The following is a 22,710-nucleotide window of genomic DNA, read 5'->3' as shown; positions in this document are numbered from 1 at the left end:
CGACCCAGCTTTTAACTGGAACGTAGAGATCTGTGTGTGTTTAACAGAATTGACGTAGTTTTGGTCCCGTTTTGCTGTTTGAGTTCATTTGTCTTTCAATTTTGAAGGGCGCGTTCTCTAGTTTGGTAGCTCTTCTGTGTGCATTTTTTTAAGATTTGTTTATGTTAGAGAGTGAGAGCTGCCGAGTTAGGGGCGGGCCGGGGCAGGGAGACCGTGTCAGGCGGACGCCGCACTGAGCAGAGCCGCAGAACTCGATCGCAGAACCCCAAGACGATGACCTGAGCCAAAACCAAGAGTCAGATGCTGAAACGGCTGAGCCGAGGTGCCCCTCTCCTGCTGTTTTTTCCTTTGGTTTCTAGCACTTTTGAGTATGTGTGGTTTTTAAGAGTTTCTGAGATTTTTAAATGCAGGGATTAATGTATGTATTCATTCTGGAAAATTCTTAGCTATCGGGCCCTTCTCTTTCTGCCTGTTCTTGGGGATCATCTGACCCATGGGGCAAAGCCAAGCAAGGGACCCAGGTCAGGTTACCTGCGCTGTATGGCATGGCCTAGGGACCTACTGTGGGCCAGCCCCGCCCCAGGGCCCAGAGGGCAGAGACGACAAGGCGTGGTCAGGGTGCGCTCCGGCAGAGCCCCCTGGGGTCCCCCGATGGGCAGACCAGAGGTTCGTGCAGAAGACAGAGGGCATGGGGAGGGCAGGGACATCTGCGTCCGGAGACCGTGATTCCAGACACGGGCAGAACCTTCCCCGGGCCACCCAGTCCTAAGGTGGGGACGCGGCTGCAGAGAAGGGCCAGCTCTCAGAGCAGCCGGGCTCCCAGGCCGCCTCCGGCAGGAAGAAGCCCACAGGTCAGGGCCATTACGTTTCTTTCCTTTATTTAAAAAAATCATGTGGGGGTACGGTGTGAGGAGGGCACACCTTCCATGGCTTTGGGGAGGACAGTTTCCAGAAGGAATCACGGGGCGGGAACACGTGGTGGGGGTGCAGCAGGGTTTGGGGGCGGGGCTCCGCCCTCCTGCACCTCTGGGCAGGGTGCTTGCTCGGAGGTGGCTGCAGGAGGGGCAGGGCTGCGGTATGTACAGGGTGGGGGGTGGGCCAGCCTGGGACCTGGCCGCCACGGCGGACCCACGGCATCACCCGGGCAGACGGGGCCTGTGGTCTGCGCCCGTGGCTGCAGGGGCAGGACGGCTGCGGTGGGCCTGGCAGAGTGCCAGCCCGAAGGACCTCAAGGGGGGACCAAGGCCAGTGTGCTAGGGCCCGGGGTCGGGGTGGCCTGAGCATCCCGTGACCAGACTAGAACACAAGACCCCAAGCCGATGCACTAGGGGCGCCCCTGCTGAACGCCTCCCACGCGAGGCATGGGAACCCAGAATGCATTGCCGTGTGCCGGGGGTGGGGGGGTGGGACAGAACATGAGACGGGGCCCTGGCCAAAGCCCATGGGAAGGACATTGGTCAGGCAGCCCCGAGCTGCAGGGACAGCGTGCAGGGCTCCCACGCCCCAGGACCCGGCGGCCCCTCCGCTCAGGGCGGGTCCAGGCCGGCCCTGCCTCCCGACACCCTCAGGAGGGCCTCCCAGCTCCTGCCCGGCTCCTCGGAGCAGGCAGCCAGGCTCCCCTCAGGGAGTGACCCTCTCCTGACGCCCAGAAACGTGGCAGGGAGCGCGCCCACAGCATGGGGGCCGCGGGGGGCACGACCTGGGACAGGGGGTGGCCTGCTGGCCTCAGGTGGCTTCGGGGGCCTGGGGGCCTAGGTGTAGAAGATGACCTCGGGGATCTGGCCGTCCTCCACGGACGTGCCGTTGTTGTTCCCGGCCGCGTAGCAGAAGGTGAAGCACGTCTTGGCCCCTGTGGTGGGGGACTCGTGGGTCACCTTGCGCAGGCCCTTGGTGCCGTAGTGGGAGTCCGGGCCCTGGGGGTGGATGGGGTTCCGGCAGTCAGGCACCCTGGAGCCCCAGCAGGGCCCCTCCCAGGGGAGTGGGTCCTACTGGAGGCCTCGGGGTGGCAGCCCCCCGCCCGGGGCGATGACCACGATGACCCTAGAGCCCCACAACGGGGGGGGGGGGGTCGGGACGCTGGCTGGGTCTGGGGTCTGGGAGGGGCACACCTTGAGCGTGGCACAGGCCGTGTAGTTGACGTTGGGCAGCACCTCCACCGGCTCCTTGAACATGACTCGGAAGGTGCTGGCGGAGCCGTCACAGCTGAAGCCCGTGTCGTTCTGGCCCAGGACAGTGTTGCTGTCCGTGTGGATGATCTGGGGGGGCGGGGGGAGCGGGGCGCTGCTCACCAAGGCCCCCTGTGCACCCCCCAAGACCCCACGGAGGCCCAGAGTCGGCCCGTGCCCCCACGAGTTGGCTGATGGGGGAGGGGGCGGGCCACGGGGTGGGCACCTGGATGTTCACTTGGTAATCCGTGGGCCCGTGGATGGAGCCGTAGAGCCCAAAGCCAACCACGAAGATGCGCTTGTTGACCGAGAACCTGGGCGGTGAACAGAGCAGGTGCCAAGCTGCGGCCGCGTCCCCCGCCGGCCCCGCCCCCGGCCCGCGCCGGCCCCGCCCCCGGCCCGCGCCGGCCCCGCCCCCGGCCCGCGCCGGCCCACCTGATGCGGTCGCTCGTCCCGCTGTAGCCCCAGCGGCTCTCCACCTGCTGGAAGCGGCTGATGCTGCACTCCTTCCCGCGGAGGCAGCAGCGCGGCCGGTCGATGAAGTCCACGCGCGGCTTGGGGTTGACGGTGAAGTGCAGGAAGAGGCTGACCACCTCGCGGTCCACGAGGATGCCGGACTGCGCGGGGCCTGCGGGCACAGGGGGCGGAGGTCGGGCCGCGGCGGGGGCCCTCAGAGGTGAGGGGTCCGGGCAGCCCTGGCATCTGCGGGGGCGTCCGATCCGCTGGCTCCCGGGGCCACAAGACCCTCCCGCCCCCCGGTCGCTGGGCAAGCAGCCGCCCTGGGGGGCAGCCCTGGTTGGGGGAGCCGCGGCCGCCCTGCCCAGGCTCACGAGGGGCCGCTGTCTGCCCCAGCCGGCAGGGGTCCGGGCTGGGCAACCTAGAGACAGGGGGTGGGGGCGGCGAGCCGGCCCAGTCCCATCCACGGGCCTCGGTGCTAGTCTCCTTGGGCTGGTGACAGGTCTGTGCGTGGCCCTGGGACCCGCAGGGACAGCTCTGGGGGCGTAAGGAAGATACAGCATGAACAGAGTTGATACGGTTCTTTTTAATCTCTGCGTAGGAAATGCAGGAGGAAAAGGGACATCAAGCTGCGGCCGCGGTGGGCTTGGCCACCGAGTCTCCAGGCGTGGGATTTCCCGACTTGTCTCTAGTCTCCTGTTTTCCGGTGGGACACAGAAGCAGGGGCGGTCTTTCTCTAAAACGCGCTGAGCGACAAAGGGCCAGAAGACCGGACCCGACCCCAGGGCACAGACACAGATCATTCCCAGGGACCACAGGCATCAGGCAGAGCAGGGCGGCCTGGGGGGGGCCTCACAAGAGGTAGGGGTACGGGAAGCAGCGAGACCCCACACCCAGGGGAGTGGGCAGCACTAGCTGGGATTGTCACCCAGGGGTTCCAGCGGCCCGGTGGGCAGGGGGACCTCCAGGAGAGCAATTTTGGGGGTGTGAGCCAAGCTGCAGCAGGAGGGGCCCCCACAAGGCTGCCGCGGGTGCAGGGATGGGACAAGGCCTGGCCCCCTGACCGCCCCCACCCGACAACAGCCTGGCGCCATCCAGAGCGCCCAGGCCCCCGAGGTCACCGCGTACTGCCGGTGCCTGGCACGCGAGAGGCACTCACTACGCCTTTGATGATGGGTGATTGGGCTCGGATGTCACAGCCAGCCCTGACCCCCACGTTCAGGACCACTACTCGGCAGGAGACGGCGGTCCTGGCTCGCGCATGTACACGCGCGCTAACCGTTGACCGCAGCTGCTCCACCTGGCGAGCCCAGCACGGAGCGGGGCACACGGACACCGGGGCACCATCGGCACTAGCTGCGCGGCCGGGACCGGAAGCCTCGCCCGGGACCCGCCAGCCCCGGAGGAGAGGCCGGCAGCTCCGTGTCCCACACGTCCACACAGTGGGGCTGCCTCCACGGCGCGAGCCCAGCCTCCTCCCGCCCGGTGCAGGCTTGTCCAGGACGTGGACCGCGGCGGCCCAGCCCGCACACAGACCCGCGCACGGACACGCGGGACGTGGGGGAGGGAGCCCAGATGCCCGGCGGGTGCCGTCCAGGGGGTGTTGGTCTTTACACATTGGCACGTGGGCCATGCTGTCCACGTGAACCCGGCCAGGGTGTCCTCAGTGGAGAAGCACCCCCCACCCCGGCTCCCGCAGCTGGCTCAGGGTCCCACCTGGGGACCCGGGGGGTCGTGCTCCTGCCGAGCGGCCCCCGCCCCCTGCCCGTTACCTGCGGCGAACTCCTCGATGGTCATGAGCGGGAAGCGGATGAGCGCCAGGGCCTTGCCCAGCACCTCGCGCTTGTTCTCGGGCGTCACGGGCAGCTGCTGCCGCTGGCACTCGGCCTCAGACCAGCGGACCACGGCGCTGAACAGGCGCACCTCCCGGATGCCCAGGGTGTCCCGCTCCAGCACGGCCACCAGCGTGTCTGGGGGGGGGGGGGCACGAGCTCAGCAGGGGTCGCCGCACCGCCCTCCCCGGCCGCTGCGGCCACAGGCCCCGGTGACCAGGCCTCACCCAGGTCGATGTCTGTGAAGCCCTCGGCGGTGATGGCGTCCGCCGTGTGCTTGTCGATGTTCTCCAGGCACAGGCTGGCCAGCTGTGGCTCGTCGAAGAGTCGCGCCTGGCGAGAGGGCGGGCATCAGCGCTCGGCGACACGGGAACCCTGGACGCCCCCCGGGCCCGAGTTCCACGTCTCGCGGCCACGGGGGCCGCAGACACTCGGGCTCTACGAGGCCTGCGTCTCCAAAGCAGACATGGGGTCCGCGGGCGGGCCAGGCCCCAGGGAAGGCAGGAAGGCCCGGGGACAGGGCCACACACGGCCAGCGGACAGGGAAGCCTTGTCCTTCGGACCAGCCAAGACTGCTCCGACAGGAACCTGCTCGCAGGGCGCGGGAACCGGAGCCAAAAACGTTGTGGCTTCTGCCCAGCACAAGCCCTGCACCAGGTACGCGCTCTCCCAGCCTGGGGCCAGCCAGGGAGGGGGCGTCCCTGTCCCCTACCCGCCTGTGGCCACGCCCTTCCCTGCCTCCAGTCCCTGTGGCCACGCCAGCCACACCCCCACGCCTGGGACCCCAGACCCTGAAAGGGACCTGCTCCAAGAAACTCTCATGATGGTAACAGCCCCTCTCCCCACACTTGACCCTTGGAAAAGGGCATCAAAAGGCAGCTGGGACATCTCTGGCCAAACACGTGCCAGGCACCTGGTCTGAAACGTCCAGGCCAGGATGAGCCTAGGAAAGTTCTCCTTCAGCCACAAAATTTAAGGGACATCCGACACTCAGGTCCACCCCCAGCCGCGACCTCCCCTAACCCTCACACGCCTGCCTTCCCCCCCAGCCCTCCCGCGTCCCACACACCCTCCCCGCACCCCCCGCCCACCGCGTCCCGCCCCCCCCGCGCACCTCCCTCCTCACCTACTCCCCCCACCGCGCCTTCGCCGCCCCCAGCCCCATGCGCCTTAGTGTCGCCTGGTCCCAGCGTCCCGCCCACCCATGTCCTCGCACCCTCCCAGCGGCCCCCCTGCCCCCCAGCAGCGCACCCGCGCGCCGTCTCCGGGTCCCGGCCCCGCCCCCGCGCACCAGCTTCTCACCCGCCTCCCTCTGCATCCGCGCCCCAACCCGCCCGCACGGTGTCCTCGCCTAACCCCTGCGCCCCCGCGTCCTTACCTTCCCGCCGCCCTCTCCGCGCCGCGCCCTACCCCACACCCGCGTCCTCACCTGGTCCCCCGCCCAGGCCTTCGCCCGACGGCACCGCACACCGGCCTTCTGATCCGGCCTCGCGCCCCCAGCCCCCGTGCACCCGCGCCCTCTCCCGGCCGCCCTCTCCCCTGCACACCCGCAGCCTCTCCCGCTTCTCGCGGCCGCGTGAGCCTTCCTCTGCGCCGCCGGGTCCCATCACCCTCCCCGGCCCCGCCCCCATCCCGCCCTCCCGCGCCCCGCACGCTGGAGACACCCTCCCCCGCAGCGCCCCGCACGCCGGAGCCCCGCCCCGCACGCACCTGCGTCAGCAGCATGAACGCGTTGTCCGCCCGCAGGTTCTTCTTGAGGAACTCCACGCAGTGGGCCTCGAGCGCGGGCACCGCGTACTTCTTGGCCGTGTACAGCGTGGTCATGACCGTCTCGGGTCCGATCTGAACCTCATCCGAGTACAGGAACCTAAGACAGGACACCAGGACCGTCAGACGGGCGGGCAGCAACGCTTCAGCCCCAGAAGCCTTCCAGAACAAGCGGGTGTCGTCACCCTGTGACCTGCACACACGACCTGCCCAAGACCCTTACCCGCCTGGACCAGCCAGGGGATCCCGTACCCACAGTCCGGCCCCTCCGGCCCGGGGGGCGGCCCCGTGCCAGGGCACCAGCACGGAAGCCCCCCGACTCTGCCCGAGGTCCCTGCAGTGGGGTCTGCCCTGGGGCAGCCAGAGCTTTGGGCCCCGGGCCTTGCGACCACCTCCGCACTCTGAACGTGGACGTGCGGCCTGCGGTGCAGGCCGAGGCACGGAGAGGTCGGAACTGGCCGAAGCCCGCGCGATGCACAGGGACGCAGCCCCAAGAGCCAGGCGTGGGGGGCTGCGCCCGAGCGCGGCCCCCCTCCCCGTCCCCCAAGAATGTGCCAGAAGCCGAAGAGCCCCATGCACGAGCTGTGGTCCCATAGGGTCAGCCCCGGACCGAGGAGGGCAGGCCAGCAGTGGGGGGTTGAAGGCGCCTGGACCCGCCGGCCAGCAGTGGCCCCAGGTGGCCGCGCGGCCCCCCCCACCCCAGTGCGGTCCCAGCGACCCTCTGCGGGGGGCAGCTCGCGGCAGCAGTGGGACCACCAGCCCGAGCACCGCCCCGGCCGCCCGCCGTCTAGGCCAGGGTCCCGCACACTGGAACCCACTGCCTGTTCCCGTTTTCTCTCCGACATCTCTGTGGTTTTTTTCCTAATTACGGGGACCTTCTCCCAGCAAGGGGGGGCCAGGCGGGCTCAGTCAGAAGAGCGCGTGCAACTCCTGACCTCAGGGTCGTCACGTCAGAGCTGGAAGGGACTTAACCAGGGGGTGTCGGGGGCTCAGACGCCAAGCAGCTGCCCTCCGCTCAGGTCACCGTCCCAGGGTCCTGGGATGGAGGCCCGCGTGGGGCTCCCTGCTCCGCGAGGCCTGCCTCTCCCACTCCCGCTCCCTCTGCTGGTGGTCCCTCTCTCGCGGTCTCTCTCCGTCAAATAAATGGATCAAATCTTTTTTAAAAAAGCAGAAATTACTTAACTAGGGACACCTGGGGGGCTCAGTCAGTTAAGCCGCTGCTTCGGCCCATGTCACGATCCCAGCGTCCCGGGATCCAGCCCTGCATGGGGCTCCCTGCTTGGTGGGAGCCTGCTTCCCTCTCCCCACTCACGCTCTTTCTTGCTCGCTAATAAATAAATAAAATCTTTAAAAAAAAGAAATTACTTAGATAAAACTTTAAACTGATGCACAGCATAAATTACACCGCTGTAAGATTTTGAGGTGTACGCTTCAGCAGCGGGAAGCACACTCACCCCGTCCTGCAACCACCCCCCTCCGTGTCCAGAACCTTCCATCCCCCCCACGGAGACTCCGTCCCCGTGAAGCACGGACTCCCCACCCCCTGCCCCAGCCCCGGCTCCCACCCTCTCCTGTCTGTGCGGACGGGACTCCTCTGGGGCCCTCCTGGGTGGGGTCCTGCAGGACGGGTCCTTGTGGGTCTGGCCGCTCTCACGGAGCCCCGTGTCCTCGGGGTCCCTCCGCGTTAACATTCCAGCGTGCGGACAGACACGTGGGGTTTCCCCTGCACCCACGGGCGGACACTCACGCTGTGAACGCGGGTGCGCAGGTCACATCTGAGTCCCTGCTCTCGTTCCCGCACAGACATCCCGCAGCTCAGCTGCTGGGTCACATGGTGGCTCCAGGGGGAAACCTCCTGAGGGGCCTCTGGCGCCTCTCCTGGGGACCCAGCCAGGTCTCACATTCCCACTGGGCCTGCACGGGGGGTCCCACCCCCCACCCCCCACTAATTCTTGTCAGCTCTCGAGTTTTTTTGTGTTTTTCATAATAGTTACCCAGGTACGGGGTGAGAGCTCATCATGGTTTTGTCACCTGTTTTTGTAAATAAAGTTTTATTGGCACACGGCACCCCCCCACGGCTGCTTCTACACTCCCAGCGGCGGGGGGAGTGGTGGAGACGGAGAGACAGAGCCCGCCGGCCCCGGCTGAGCAATCGGAGAAGTTACACGGCGACAAATCCACGAGATCGCTGCCCACAGTGCTGCTGGCCAGTGGGGAAGTCGCCGGGACCGGCGAAGGACCAACCGCGTCAGTCAGGGATTAAGGGGCATCCAGGGACCGGGCGTCCGTGAGCGGCGGGCAGCGGGAGAGAGCAGGGGTGGCCCCGAGGGGCAGAGGGGCTGCGGGCTGGAGCTCGGACGTAGCAGACGGGGGCCGCTTGCTCTGTCCTTCACACTTGCTGGAACTTCCATTTTCCTCTTCCTTCCCTCCTTCCCCGCCCCCGTGTTTCCCTGTGAGACTCTGTGCTATCTTAACACTCGCAGAGAGAAAACGAGCTGCATTTAAAAAGGCGCCCTAGGGGCACCTGGGGGGCTCAGCAAGCGCAGGTCATGGTCTCAGGGTCCTGGGATGGAGCCCCGCGCGGGGAGCCTGCTTCCCCCCTCCCCCTCCTACTTGTCATCTCTGTCGAATAAATAAGTAAAATTTTAAAAAAAAAGGCGCTCTAACTGCTGGGAAGTCTGGAAAGTTCCGCACCATGGTCTACGCCTGCATTTCTGGAAGCGAGACCCGTGTTCAGCAGAGGGAGAAGAGCCCGGGCAGCCCACAGCCCTGCTTCACCCCTGCTGGGGGCGGGCAGCCCCGCACCCGACGCTCAGTGCTCCGAGGCGGACGCGCTGGAGAGGGATTTCCAGGCTCACAGAGCAAACGAAAGGCGGATGGAAGGTTCTCCCATTATCTTGCTTTTCCACAAACCCTGCTGACTGCCGGGCGTGACAACGGGGACACGGACGCAGCCCCGGGGCCGGCCCTGGAGCCCAGGTCGCGCAGGGAGGGACCCAGACGCAGGAGGCCCCGCGGCGTGTGACACGCCCAGACCAGGCCCCTCCACGCAGGGAAGGGGGCTCTGGGGCGCGGTCATGGGGGGCCTCGGCGCCGCCCCGCCCGCCCCGCCCGCCCCGCCGGGAAGGGTCCGGGGGTCTTACTTGAGCAGCGCCAGGAAGGCGGCGGGCTCCACGTCGGGCAGCTCGATCTCGGTGGACGTGGTGGCCATGCCGCCGTTGAACATGGCGTCGAAGACGGCGCTGCCCACGGCCAGCACGAACCTGGCGGCACAGAAGACACCGGTTACGCTCCACGCCGCCCTGCCTCTGCCCGCCACCCGAGTCTGGGCTGTCGGGGGCCCAGCTGTCCCCACAGGAGCTGCTGCGGGAGCAGACGCTTCCCGAACAGAGAGGCGGAGGAGGCAGGCTATGCAGCCCGTGCCCGGAGGCTCTGTCCCCCTGCGCGCCCGTCCCCCGCCCCCACTCGGGCTGTCAGTGTCTCCCTGCCCCCCACACACACCCCCGCTCAGGCTATCAGAGTCTCCCCATCCCCCCCATATACACCCCTGCTCGGCTGTCAGGGTCCCTCTGTCACCCCCCACACGCCCTCACTCGGGCTGTGGGCACTAGGGTCCCGGCCGTCTGGGAGGGAGGCACATACACGTTTGGTGCACGGACAGCCTGACTGTGGGGCTGGACGCATGTAGGCTGTGCTGGGAGCGAGGGTCCAGGAAGGCTGGCAGGGGCACGGGAGTGCAGCTGAGGCTGCAGGGAAGGGCGCGGGACGCAGGGAACGGCAGGAGCACGGGGCGGTGTTGGGAGGCGGGAGCTGTGAGGCCGAAGGGCTCATCCAGTGTGACGTGACCACGGGGACCCACCTGCCTGCGACTTCTCAGCATAAAGACCGGAAGGCCCACTGGCTGAGGACAAGCAGCGAGGCACCCCCGCCGTCCTCCAAGCTGTGACCCCCAGCCGGAGCAGTCCACGGGGCCGCCGATCTGTGCTGTCCACTCCCAGCCTCCAGGGCTCACCCCGCTGCCCATCAGCCGGAGAGCACCTGCCCCGGGCCCACAAGACCCCCACACCACATCCAGTCCTGGGGTCCCCACTGGGACGCATGTGGGGCTCAGAGTGGCCCCCACATCCTCCTCCCAGCCTCTGCCTGCCACAGACTCCCCCAATGAATCCCCGGCTGGGCAGCCCCCGGCTCTTTACGGGGAGAAGGACCTCCTTCCCCAGCTCCTACCTTCCCCTCCACCGTGGGCCACACCTCCCAGGCCCTCGTCGGGACCACCACGGGGCTCGGGGCTTGAGCCCATCCAGAGACTGGACGCAAGACGGAGGACCGGATGCGAAACCGAGTCTAAGGGGGAGAACAGCCTCCCTCAAAAGTCACGTCCCCCCAGAAGCTGGAATGGGACCTCACTGGGAAATGGTCTTCGTGGATGTGACTGGTTTCGCATGAGGTCACAGGGGGGCAGGGTCGCCCTAGTCCCACAGCCGTGTCCTCGTGAGGGGGACTTTGGGACACAGACTCTGGGAGAAGCCCCGTGGTGAGAGGCAGACATGCGAGGGGCCTGGCCACGAGCCTGGGGACACCTGGAGAGCCCCGGAGCTAGGAGAGGCAGGAGGGCCCTCCTCGTCACACTGTGACCTCGGATGTCTGGCTCCCAGGATGGGGACAGGAAACACGTCTGTGGTCCCACAGCCGGCAGGCTTGGCTTCCGCAGCTGCTGGCCTCGGACGCGTCCCCGACGGCGGCGGCCCCGGCCCTCACTGCGCTCCCGCGCCCTGTGACCAAGCGCCTTCCCGCTCCCATGTCCCGGCTGGACACAAGCACCTGAGTCCCGGCCGGGAGACGGTCGGACGCCGCAGCGAGAGGCCCAGACGGCACCTCGTGTGTCCACGCCGCGTGCCGGACGCCTGTGGCCCCGGACCTCACGCGCCCTTGCCTTCAGGCACGGCCACAAGCCCGCGCCCTAGAGAGGCCACCGGGTCTGAGGAGGGTCAGCCCGTCTCCCGTCCCCGGGCTCAGACGCCTTCGCGCCTCCAGCCCCTTGTCACCGCGCCGGCCTCCCTTCTCCAAGCACCCATCTGTCCCCCCGGGGGACGCCACCTCGGCCCACAGAGACGGCAGGGGTGAGGCACGGCGAGATGGGGCGCCGACGCGGGGACGTGCGCCCGCACAGCCGGTGGGAGTGCGGGTCACACGGTCGCCGTGGAGACGGTCCGGTGGGCCCTCTGCGGGCTGGACACAAGCTACCACGGGATCCAGCAGTTTCACGCCTGCCGCACACGTGTCCACACACGCTGCACACCTGTGTTCACAGAGGTGGGTCACAGTGGCCAGAAGGGGAAGCGCCCTATGTCCTCAGTGTGTGAAGGACACACGCAGCACGGTCCGTCCCCACGCGGGAACACGGCCCAGCCTCAGGAAGGGAGGGACCCTGACCCCTGCCGCCACGCGGAGGGACCCGAGGACACGGGGCTCAGCGAGAGCGGCCAGACCCAGAAGGACCCGTCCCGCAGGTCCCCACTCCCGGGAGGGCCCCGGAGGACTCCCGTCCGCACGGACAGGAGGGGGTGGGAGCCGGGTCTGGGCCAGGGCTGGGGGCTCCGTGCTTCGTGGAGACAGTCTCCGTGTGGGGGGATGGAAAGTTCTGGAGCTGGAGGGTGGGGTGTGTGCTTCCCGCCGCGGAGCTGTGCGCAGACGGTCGCCGTGGGGACCTCGTGTTGTGCGCGTTCTACCCCAACTGAAAAGCTTTAAGGAAGACGAACACGGACAAGACCCCCGGATGGTGCGGGAACCCCTGTTTAGGGGGAAAACAGTCCCCCTAATGGAAAGGGGGTGCAGGCCAAGAGAGCTGCGCACAAAGGCGAGGCGCCGCTTAAGGAGCCGGGCCTCCGGAGGGGCCGCACCCCTGCACGTCCTGTCTCGCTCCTGAGCAGAGCCGCGGGTCCTGGGGTTGTGCCACGAAGCAGGCTTGTCATGGAAGGGGTGTGCCAGGTTCTCCTCCAAGGACAACGGGGCAACAGGTGCAGTGGAGGGACAGATTTTGGGGTGCTGACCTGGGGCACTGGGTCACCCTGTGCTTCGGGCAGGTGGACGCAGACACAGGTGGGGGGGCGGCTCGCCCACTGGGAAGGGCTCCACGCTCAGACACCCCGGCGGCGAGGGGATGCCCAGCGCCCGGAGCTTGGTGTCGACAAACGGGACCAGCTCCTTGGAGACGTGGTGGATTCCAGGGCCGGAGCAGGGAAGTACGAGGCACACTCGGAGTGTCTCGTGGGGGCAGGAAGCAGAGAAAGGCTCCGAGCGGGACAGGGACGTGGGACATGGTCGCGGAGCGGGGATTGTGGGACGGCCAAATCTGGGGCGCCGTGAGCCTCAACAGAGTACGTGTGTGGGACACAACACGTATCCACGTCCACAAAGTCAGATCGAGCACAGAACCGAGTGAGCGGGCACCAGGAGGAAGGGACGGCTCTCTCTTTAGAAGTCCAGCTCACGAACACGGAAAACCACCGCCCGGCATCCGGTGGGCTTCCTCGTCCCCCAACGCGACAGCCAGCGGGCAGCACGGAGAAGACACGGGGTGTGTGCAGAGCCTCAGTGTCCCCCGGGGAGAGCCCCTAGAGTGGACAGTGCTCCCGGCCAGCAGCCCTGGGACGCAGCGGGAGGGGCTGCGGGTGAGGAAGGCACAGGCCCCAGGCAGAGCCGCGGGAGGCCCGCACGATGGGCGTCCCGATGAGGCTCTCGCCGGAGACCACGAGCGCTGACCGAGAGACAACCGGACGGACCAGCAGAGCTGACCTTCAGGCCGCTCCAGGAGGCCGGCAGAGCGGCGCGCGGACTGCGGTACGGCTGGCCTGACAGAAGCGTGTCTGGGGGCCTCCACGCGCACGCCGCGGTCGCGCGACGGGCACCCGGCGGGGGCGGCCAGCAGCCAGGGCTCGCCCTCCACACAAGGAGTCCGATGACCACAGGCACAGCAACGCCGAGCAGGGCCCCCGGCCGGCCTGGGGGAGAACACCACCCGCCACGGGGACGGGCGCCGCCAGGACTAAGGGCCGTGAGTCCACGAGGCCAAGCCCGGGACTCGGCGAGGGGAGCCCCCATCCGCGGCGTCCAGCGAGCGCCGAGCGGGCCCAACCCAAGGCGAGAAGCAGGCGCGCACGGGGACGGCGGGACCTCGCAAGCCCGCCGCCCCCGGAGGAGACACAAGCCGCCGGACTCAGCGGCCGGGCAGGCAGTGGCCGCGGACCCTCGAGAAGATGAAGTTCGGAACGGTTTTGCACCAACAAACGACGGCAGCTCGGACGGAGAAGGAGCCGCTGAGGACACACACAAGCACAGGGGAGCCCCTGTGAACCCCTCCCTGAAGGGAAGGCACGGCGACCCCCGGCCCCCCGGCAGACCGGAGGGAGCAGCGGAGCCGCGAGGCCGAGATCACGGGGGCGGACGGTGCAGGCGGCGGGAAGCAGGCCGGCGCTTTCCTTCTCTACGAGAGATCTTATTTATTCAAGAGAGCGCGCCCAAGGCGGGGCGGCAGAGAGAGCCCCACACCAGACTGCGCCCGGCAGGGAGCCTGTCGGGGATGGATCCAGGACCCGGGGATCCCCGAGTGGAACAGCGGAGACCCCCGGGGAGCCCAGGCTGGCGCTTTCTCCAACTGTCTAACGTCAGGCCTCCCCCGAGTCCCAGCTGTCCACTGCCGGGTCCACCCCGGAGGAAAGAACCTGGGTCATCGCCCGCAGCACGGACACGGCCCGCGGCACGGACACGGCCCGCGGCACGGACGCGGCGCCGCCTGCCCCTGCACGGGATTCAGTAGCTGCGGGAGTTACCCCGGCCACACCGTCCTGAGCTGCAGCACTGGGGGCTCCGCCGGTGAAGCCTGGGGCTGATTTCGGCTCCCGTCCAGGGTTGTGGGATCGAGCCCCGCCTCGGGCTGCCCAGGGAGCGAGGAGCCTGCTGGGGGCTCTCCCTCTGCCGTCCATAAATAAACAAATAAAATCAAACCTGAAAACAGATAACAGAGCTGGCGCTGGGCCTCCCACAGGGGCCCCCGCCCCCGCGGGTGTCCCTCGGCCAGCGCTGCCGGGGCTGCCAATGTCCCCGCTCCTCCCGATCCTCAGAGCACGGCTCGTGGCAGACAAAGCGTCCGCTCGGGCGTCGCACGGCCTGTGGCCCCCCCCAGGCTACCCGCAGGGGTGGTTTGGAGGGTGGACGGTGACACGTGGATTTCTGGCCGGGGGCAGGCCAGAGCCCCAGCCCCGCCATGGCTCAAGGGTTCAGTGTACTGAAAACAACAGCGTAGAGAAATCCCCCGAAACATTTTTTTTTTTTAAATCTGAAGATTTTGGTAGGGCACCTACGGGCTCAGCGGGTGAAGCCTCTGCCGCCGGCTCAGGCCATGACCCCGGGGTCCTGGGATCCAGCCCCGCGTCGGGCTCCCTGCTCAGCGGCGAATCTGCTTCTCCTTCCCCTGCTCGTGCTCAGTCTCTCTCTCGAACAACTAAATATAATCTTTTTAAGAAATTAAAGATTCAATCTCTCCATCGCGACAACTGAATTTCAAAGGCTCAGCGGCCACGGGCAGCTGGCGCGGGACAGCAGGACTCTGGGCGCCCGTCACCGCAGGAAAACCTATCGGCGGTGCCAGACCATGGAATCCGCCCGACGATTAGCAGGAACAAGGCCTCGGACAGGCATCGCTCAAATCAGACAGAAATCAACACGATTCCCAGCAAGAACCAGCCGGAAAAATATAATGAAGATTATTCACGACAGAGGGAAAAAAAAAAGTCAGCAGAAATCGGCAATAAATGTGCAAAAGCCGTTGTACAAAACCACGCACCCGTCCCGCGAACCCGGACCACGGCCTGAGCCAGCGGAGAGGACTCCCGTGCCGACGCTCCCCAGCCTGCTGCGGCCGGGGGACCCGTCCTCCCCGCCAACTCCTTCGGCGGCTGAGACCCCAAGGGACCAGGAGTCCGCCCGGGGCCGGCAGACTGGCCCACCGCTCGTTTCTGCAAGTGACGTTTTCTCGGAACGGCACCGCCTGCACCGCTCTGTCCCGCCGGGCAGAAGCCCCGAGACCGAGGCCGTGTGGCCGTTTGCCGCAGTGTGCCGGCGCCGGGGCCCGAGTGTCGGCGGCCCAGGGGTGCATCCCGCCGGCGCCTTGCGTCCGTGACTGTCTGCCGGAGGGGGGCGGGGCGGGGATCAGCGACAGAAGGGTCAGGGTCAGCGGGAGACCAGCCCAGAGTCTCGACAAAGGACAAGGGCCTCGGCAGTTCCCCAAACAAACGGTGCGGCCAGTGATCACCAAGTTCTGGGAGCAGAACAGTCGATGCCCCGGGACCCCCACACCGCTCCCCGTGGGCCCTCCCTGCAGGGCTCCGTTCTCCACGACGGGAGGAATTGGGGCATCGGAGCCACCGACTGCGGGAGTGTGACACACCCAGGGCTTCCGCAGCGCGAGACCTCTGACGCGGGCAGGTCAGCGGCCCTGCAGTGACTGAGCACCTACTGTATGCCCGGCCTTCCCGGGGCTTGGAAGGCAGCAGGCAGGGACAGGAGCGAGTCAACGGCAAGTGCAACAGGTTAGGAGGACACGTGAGGGAAGGGGACAGGGTGAAGGCCAAGCAGAGCCTCCGGACGGGGGCCCAGGGCCCTTCTGTCCCGCACCGCAGGTCAGCCCACGCCCACCTGAGCATGGGGCAGGGGGTGGGCCGGCCCGAGGGGCCTTCCTCGCTGTTGGCACAAGCCCCACCCCCAGCCTGCCTTCTGGCATGGGCCTCAGCAGGGGCACGAACCTGCCCTCTGTGGCAGGACACCACCAGCGACCCACATGGCATCTGGCCACCCCCTTAGGCACCCCTAGCGTGCGGCAAGATCTCGACCTTTCCTTGCTTCTCGTGACCTTGACAGTCTCCAGGGCGCCTGGCCAGGCGTCCCGCCGCGTGAGCCTGATCTGGGACTGTTGGGGGCTGTCCTGGGGTCAGCCTGGAGACTCTGGTCTCCCATGTGCTGGGCGGCTCTCGACAACAGAATCCCACCCTCCCCCAGTCCTGGAGGCCAGAAGTCCCCGGTGCAGGGGCGGCAGGGCCCTTGGGAGACTGCAGGGGAGGGTCCTGCTTCTCCTCGGTCTCCCAGGACACCTGTCACTGGGGTTAGAGCCCACCAGACAGTCCAGGGTGACCTCTGACACCCTGAACTTCACCACATCTGCAAAGACCCTTTTTCCAGATATGGTCCCATTCACAGGTACCAGGCACTGGGGTGTGGACACACCTTTTCGGGGGCCACCATTCAACCCACAACGCTGGGGAAGCACACAGAGGCGAGGTGCCCTTCTGGCCTGACCCCCCCGGAGTCCCCGACGGACGCTCACCATCACGCTGAAGCTGACCTTGCCCCTGGCTCAGGGGGGTGTGCCAGGTTTCCCCACAATGAGGCTACCATCACCTCCTAGGATCTGGGCCCGGGCGGGGAGCCCCGGCACACAGCACTGGGGCCCCGGGGTACCGAGCCTCTGCCCCTCCCTACAGGGCCCCTGGCCTGCTGACCTCACGGCCTGGATTACGTCCCCACCTCTATTTACGCTCACCCTGGACCCCTGTGATAAGCACTTGGTGGGGTCACCAAGTCTGTCCTCCTGGAAGTCCCGGGGTGGAGGCATCTGAGCAGTCAGACCCAGTTCACAGGTAGGGAAACCGAGGCCCAGAACACCCCGGGCCACTCGCCGGGCAGTGATCCACATGATCACTGCGGGCAAATTTCACCCCCACGTCCAAAATCACAACCCAAAGGCTGAAAAGAAAGAAAAAGAACTAGAACCTTCTATCAGTAGTGGCCAAAGAGTGGGGCGTCAAGGCCAGGGCACAGGGGACGAGAAAAGTGCCATCAGCCCGACCCGGACCCCGGCTGCCAATCAAACCCACATGCTCCGGGAGTCTCCGGCCCAGGCTCCCTGGGGACTCGGGACTCGTGTGGCTGCCGGTGCACGAAGCCACGGTCCAGCGGGAGGGCCGGTCTGAAGGGGAATGTCTGCCGGAAGGCCACCCCGCCTGTGCCCAGACCCCTCTGGGGACGGCTCCTCACAGCCACTCCTCAGCACCACGCCGCTCCCCACCCCACACCTCTCCCAGGCTACCCCACCCCTCCCACGGCTCTGTCCCCGCACGCTGCAGACCCCAGACCCACAGGGCCTCCAGCCACCTCCCCCCACCGCCAGGTGTCTCGGCCCTGGACGCATCCCTGCCACCCTGTCATTCCCCAGGATGCTGGAGCCAGGGTCCAGGGACCCCCACTGCAGCCCACCCCCTCCTCCCCTACCAAGCCGCCACCCCAGCCCCCCAGGGAGAGGACCCGCACCGGCTGTTTCGAGGGTCCCCACCAAGCGTGTGCAGGCTGCATCCACAGCCAGGACCCCCCTTCAAAGCAGCCGCTGTCCCTCTGCCCCCAAGTGCCCCCGTGCACCTGCTGCAGGCCCAGCCCCTCTGGTCCCCAGGCCTCCCCTCCCCCTCGCCCCGCTGGGCACTGGCACCACCCGCGCAGGGCTAGGATCCTTGCTGTCCTCGCCCGTCCTCTCCCGGGGCCACAACTCCCTCCTGCTCCCAGAACAGCTCACCAGATACCACACAAGGCTGACCTTCCCACCAGAGCCCGTCCGTGGAGCCCCAGCCGCGCCACACCCTTCCCGGACTCCTCTGGGGGTCCCATGCCCACCTTCCCCATCCTTTCTTCACCACCAACAGCCACGCAGCCTGGAGTACATGTCCTAAGGTTAAGGGCACGCGGGGCGGCTGGTCACTCCCCTGCAGCAGAAACCCTGAGGCCCCCCCACCCCGTGGGGTTTCCAGCTGCATCCACCGGGCCCCATCCCCAAAGGGCGTGGGTCAGGTGGGCAGGAGCTCATGAGGCCCCACCTTGCTGGTTCCGTGTGCTCCCCAAAGCTGGGGGCATTGGGGGGGAACAGCTTTAAAGGCCAGACCGGGCTGAGCGGATCAGATGGACATGCAGGAGGCCTGGGGCGGGGTGGGGGGTTCTGGGAAGGACCCGCACATGCATCAGTCCCCTACTCCGGGCAGGGGAGAGACCCATGTAGCTGCACGCACACGGGGGAGGAGGTCCCGGGGACCCAACCAAAGGCCTGGAACCTTCTGCAGACAGACATCTAAATCCAGCTGCACATAAATAACCAAGAAAAAGCCAGAAAGAAACATTTCAAAGACACAGGTTAAATAAAGGCCACATGTCAGGAAGGCTGGACGACCGCTCGCTGTGGAACATTCCAGGCCAGTGGCAAGACACCCCCCGCCCCCCTCCGCCAACAGAGGCCTCCCAGAGGGCCCCCCCCCAACCCCTGCCCCAGCCCCAGCTCCCTGGAGTGCAAAGGACAGAAAGACCAGGAGTGAACCTGGGTCTGACATCAGTCCCTCCCGCCCTGGGGGTCTGGGGGCTGCACCCAGGAGACTGGCAGGGGGGCCGGACCTGGGCCAACAATGGCCCCTTTTATAGAGAAGAGGCCTGGAGGCTGGGGCAGACATGGGCTGGGGTGTCACAGAACTGGGATCACTGAGGGGGGTATGCGGTTTAGGAATCTGGCTCCTGGGTTCCAGAGGTGGGGGGTCTGGTGAGGGCCTGAAGGTCCGCAGCCGGGGCGCATGGGGGACTTGGTGCAGCAGGCCACGGGGGCAGGACGGTGGGGGCGGCTGGGTCTGGAGGGCAGGAGTCCGCTGGGGGTGTGGGGGTGGGGTCCCAGGGCCAGGGTATGGCCGGTATCAGAGGGCTGGGGGGTGGATGGCGGGCCTGGCGGGGTCACAGGCCTGGGGCAAGGTGGGTCCCAGGAGCGCTGGGGCTCAGGGGACACGGCGGTGGCGGGTCCCTGCAGCGGCTGGGTCCCAGCGATGGGACGGGGTGGGGGGGGGCGGGACCCCAGGGTCGGGGGAGGGCGGGGCCCGGGGAGCGGGGAATGGGGGGCAGGGCCGGGGTGCGGGCGGGGCCCGGGGACGGCGGCCCACCTGTGCGCCGGGACGCGCTGCGCGCCGAGCCCCTTGCCCACCAGGAAGTGCACGTCGCAGAGCACCTCGCTGTTGAAGAGGAAGGCGAAGCGCTCCTTCAGCGTGGGCTTGGTGGCCTGCCAGTTGTACGCGGGCTCGCGCAGCAGCGCCGCCGCCCCCGGCTCCTCGGCCGCCCGCTCCCCGCCCGCCGCGGCCTGCGCGCCCGGCCCCGGCCCCGGCCCCGGCCCCGACCCCGGCCCCGGCGCGGGGGGCGGCGGCCCCGGGGCGGCGGGGGCCGGGACGACGGCGGCGGCGGCGGCGGCGGCGGCGGCGGCCGCGTTGCCGGGGGCGGGGGCGGCGTTGGCGCTGGGCCCGGGGGCCGCCCCCCGCGCCCGGGCCGACCCCCGGCGGGCACGACGCGCGCCCGCCGCTCCCACCCGCCGCCATCTTGTCGGTGCGGCGGCCGCGGGGCGGGGCGGGCGGGAGGAGGGCGGGAAGGGGCGGGGGCGGGGCGAGGGGCGGGGCGACGGGAGCGGAGGGGAGGGGAGGGGCGAGGGAGGGAGGACGGGGGAGGGGGCGGGGCGAGGGGGACGGGGGTTGCAGAGGGGCGGGGAGGGGGCGGGCAGGGCGGGAGGGGGCGCGCAGGGGCAGGGCGGGCAGGGGGCAGGGGGGAGGGCGCGCAGGGGGAGGGGGCGGGCACGGGGCACGGGGGAGGGGCGCGCAGGCGGAAGGGGCGGAGAAACGAGCCGCGCTCGGGGCCAGGTACCTGACGCGCGGGGCAAGCGGGGCAGTCGGGGCCTCCGCCTCCAAACTGCGGCCGCGCCCGTAGTGTCAGGCACCCCAGCGGCCCGCAGAGGGGACACGGGGAGGTCGGGGACCATAAAGCCGGGCTCCTTGGGCAATCCGGGGGCGGGGGGCAAAATCTGGAGCTGCGCTGGGGTCCCTGGAGGAAGGGCCGCTGACCGCTGACCAGCACTCAGGAAGAGCGTCGACCCTTCCAGGTCCTGGAGCCACATCAGGGTGGCCAGAAGGCCGGGTGGAAGAGTCCAGGCCGGCGGCACAGGCCCATCCCCATAGGTGGGCGTGAGGCTCTCCTCTGGCCCTTACCTGAACACGGCACCTCAGGACACTCTTGCACAACATCTGCGACAATGTAGCGTCTGATGAGGGACTGGGAGCCCCCGTGACCCCCCCCCCACACACACACACCACAGTCCCGGCCTGGTCGTTCCCATGAAGGGAGTTTTGTTGGGGGCAGAGGTGAATGGCCCGGTGACACCTAGGAGAGCCACAGGCAAGACCTCCCACGTCAGTGTCCAGTCGCAAATCTCGATCAGCTCTTCACCTCCAAAGCACAGCTTGAATGGGGTCCCCGTTTCTGGATGCCACCACGGCCAACTTCCCCGGGCACGCAGCCCAAGCGGTCATCCAGGCCCCAAGCTTGATGGAACGCTCTGCTGTCACCATTAACAATATTGGAACAAGGGACTCCGCGCTTTAACTGTGCACTGCCCCTGCTTCTCAGGACAGCCTCCAGCCTCAACCACTCACCCCTCCTTACCCTGCAGAATCCAGTCTCCTCCGAGCTTAAACGGGGGCTCAGAGCCTTGGCTTAAAGCCCTTCCGGGTTTCCCTTCCACAGACAGTCCCCTGCCCCTGGGGACGACTTCTACCCTGGGGGTGAGGGCAGAACCAAGGGCATCCTGCACCTGTGCACCTGCCAGCCCCTCACGGGACGTGGCCTTGGCCATGAGATGGGATAAAACGCCTCCTTGTGCACCAGCTCCCTCGGCTCTTTTGGGGTGAGAAATTGACCCAAGGCCAAAGCACCAGCTTATAACCGTGGACACAGGCAGTCCAAACCCGGGGATAATTTTTCATTCTAGAAGTATAAAGGAGGGACTCTTGGAAATGCCAGAAAAATACAGAAAAGCACGTGACTATCACCTATTGTCTTACTATCCGAAAATAACTAGTGTAAGCTTTTTAGTGTATTTCTTTATTGGCCCTTTTTTTTTTAAATTTCTTGTTTTTTTTACAAAGAATAGGATCTTTTATATAGTTGGGTCACCCTGAGTCTGTTCCGTGTGGTGACAGGATAGCAGATTTTTTATGTGGGGGTGCTGAGAAATGGTCACTGGAACAAATCAGGCCTGTATATAGTATAACCCTTGTTCCTGCCCTTGGAGGATAATTATGGACTCATGCCATTCAGACTCGGGTAGTTTTAATTAATTGTAATCATGATTGATGACGGATATGTCTGTGTGGGCTCCTGTGTGCCTTCAACACTGCCACGTGGACAGGCACCCCTGCCTTCTTGCAGTGACATAGTCCAAGCCTGTAGTGCACCTTCCCTGTCCCGAAACATACAGCCAGCTGTTCTCCAGAGACCCCCATTCCCTGGGGAAGGAGAAGAGTATCCATGACTGCAGGGTACTGGGGACACATCTTCAATGACTGCCCGCTAATTTTTATGCAGAACCTCTAATGGCTACCTAAGTGATGAGGTAGAAACAATCAATTTTGAAGAGGGTGAGTTCCTATTGCTGTTTCCAATTTAGCTCCAATGATATTCTGGAACAGGTGTCCTCAGTGAATATGGCCTGCTTGAGTGCTAGACCCGGCCCCTCACTTCTTATTGTAAATAAAGTTTTATTGGCACAGAGACGTGCCCATTCATTTGCGAGGTGTCTCTGCCTGCTTCACAGTTTCCAGGACAGATGTGAGTAGTTACCACGATACCAAAACGCAGACAAAGCCCTTTACAGAGAATATTTGCAAACCCTCCTCAGTAGCTGCCTACATTGATTTTTTTAGCCCCTCACCCAAAATATAATTTTACCTTTTTCTTTTATCATTTGGCAAACCATGTAAGTTTCTGAATGTCCTGATTATAGCTTGTGTGATTTCATGTTCACTTTACCTGTCAGCATAAACTTCAAGGACAGACCCTAGTGGTGATATCAAGGGTCTCTACAATCAGCCAAGGGTTGGGAATGAAGATTAAGATGGCAGGAACTGTGGGGTGCGCGGGAGCGCCCAGCCCGCTGATTGCTTCGGGGACGGGGCACGGGACCAGTGCTGGTCCCCGAGTGGGTATGAGATTCCCAGGGATGCTGTAACTCATACCACAGCCACAGCGGCTTAAATCATTTCTGTCCAGCAACTATGGAGGTCAGAAGGCTGTGATGGCCTCAGGGGGCTAAAATCAAGGTGCAGTGTTGGTTCCCAACGGGCCCCTGTACATGCTGGACAAGGAGAAATGGAAGGAAGAGGCGGGCCGTTCCCGACGGGTGGACGGTGGGTTTATGAGCAAGTGAGCTCCCTTCCAAGGCTTGTCTAGCGCACCACACCTGCCTGGCAGCATCTTTTTTTAAAAATATTTTATTTATTTAACTGACAGAGACACAGCAAGAGAGGGAACACAAGCAGGGGGAGTAGGAGAGGGGGAAGCAGGCATCCCGCTGAGCAGGGAGCCCGACGCGGGGCTTGATCCCA

The 22,710-nt window shown here is 66.2% G+C and overlaps 1 protein-coding gene across 1 annotated transcript; it reads right to left on the bottom strand.

Moving 5' to 3' along the window:
• Window positions 1–861: 861 nt before the first annotated feature.
• Window positions 862–19,665, bottom strand: BTBD2 (BTB domain containing 2). The gene is given in 10 exon segments (XM_044254647.1): window positions 862–1,913; window positions 2,109–2,255; window positions 2,392–2,479; window positions 2,601–2,793; window positions 4,394–4,591; window positions 4,681–4,786; window positions 6,164–6,320; window positions 9,364–9,483; window positions 19,231–19,592; window positions 19,594–19,665. Coding segments are annotated over 10 exon segments (1,596 nt in total). The 5' UTR covers window positions 19,657–19,665; the 3' UTR covers window positions 862–1,751.
• Window positions 19,666–22,710: the final 3,045 nt, after the last annotated feature.

The sequence above is a fragment of the Neovison vison genome, chromosome 6 (assembly GCF_020171115.1).
Source record: "Neovison vison isolate M4711 chromosome 6, ASM_NN_V1, whole genome shotgun sequence".
NCBI classification, from domain to species: domain Eukaryota; kingdom Metazoa; phylum Chordata; class Mammalia; order Carnivora; family Mustelidae; genus Neogale; species Neogale vison.
The sequence above is the reverse complement of the archived record's forward strand: the minus strand, read 5'-3'. Positions and strand labels throughout refer to the sequence as shown.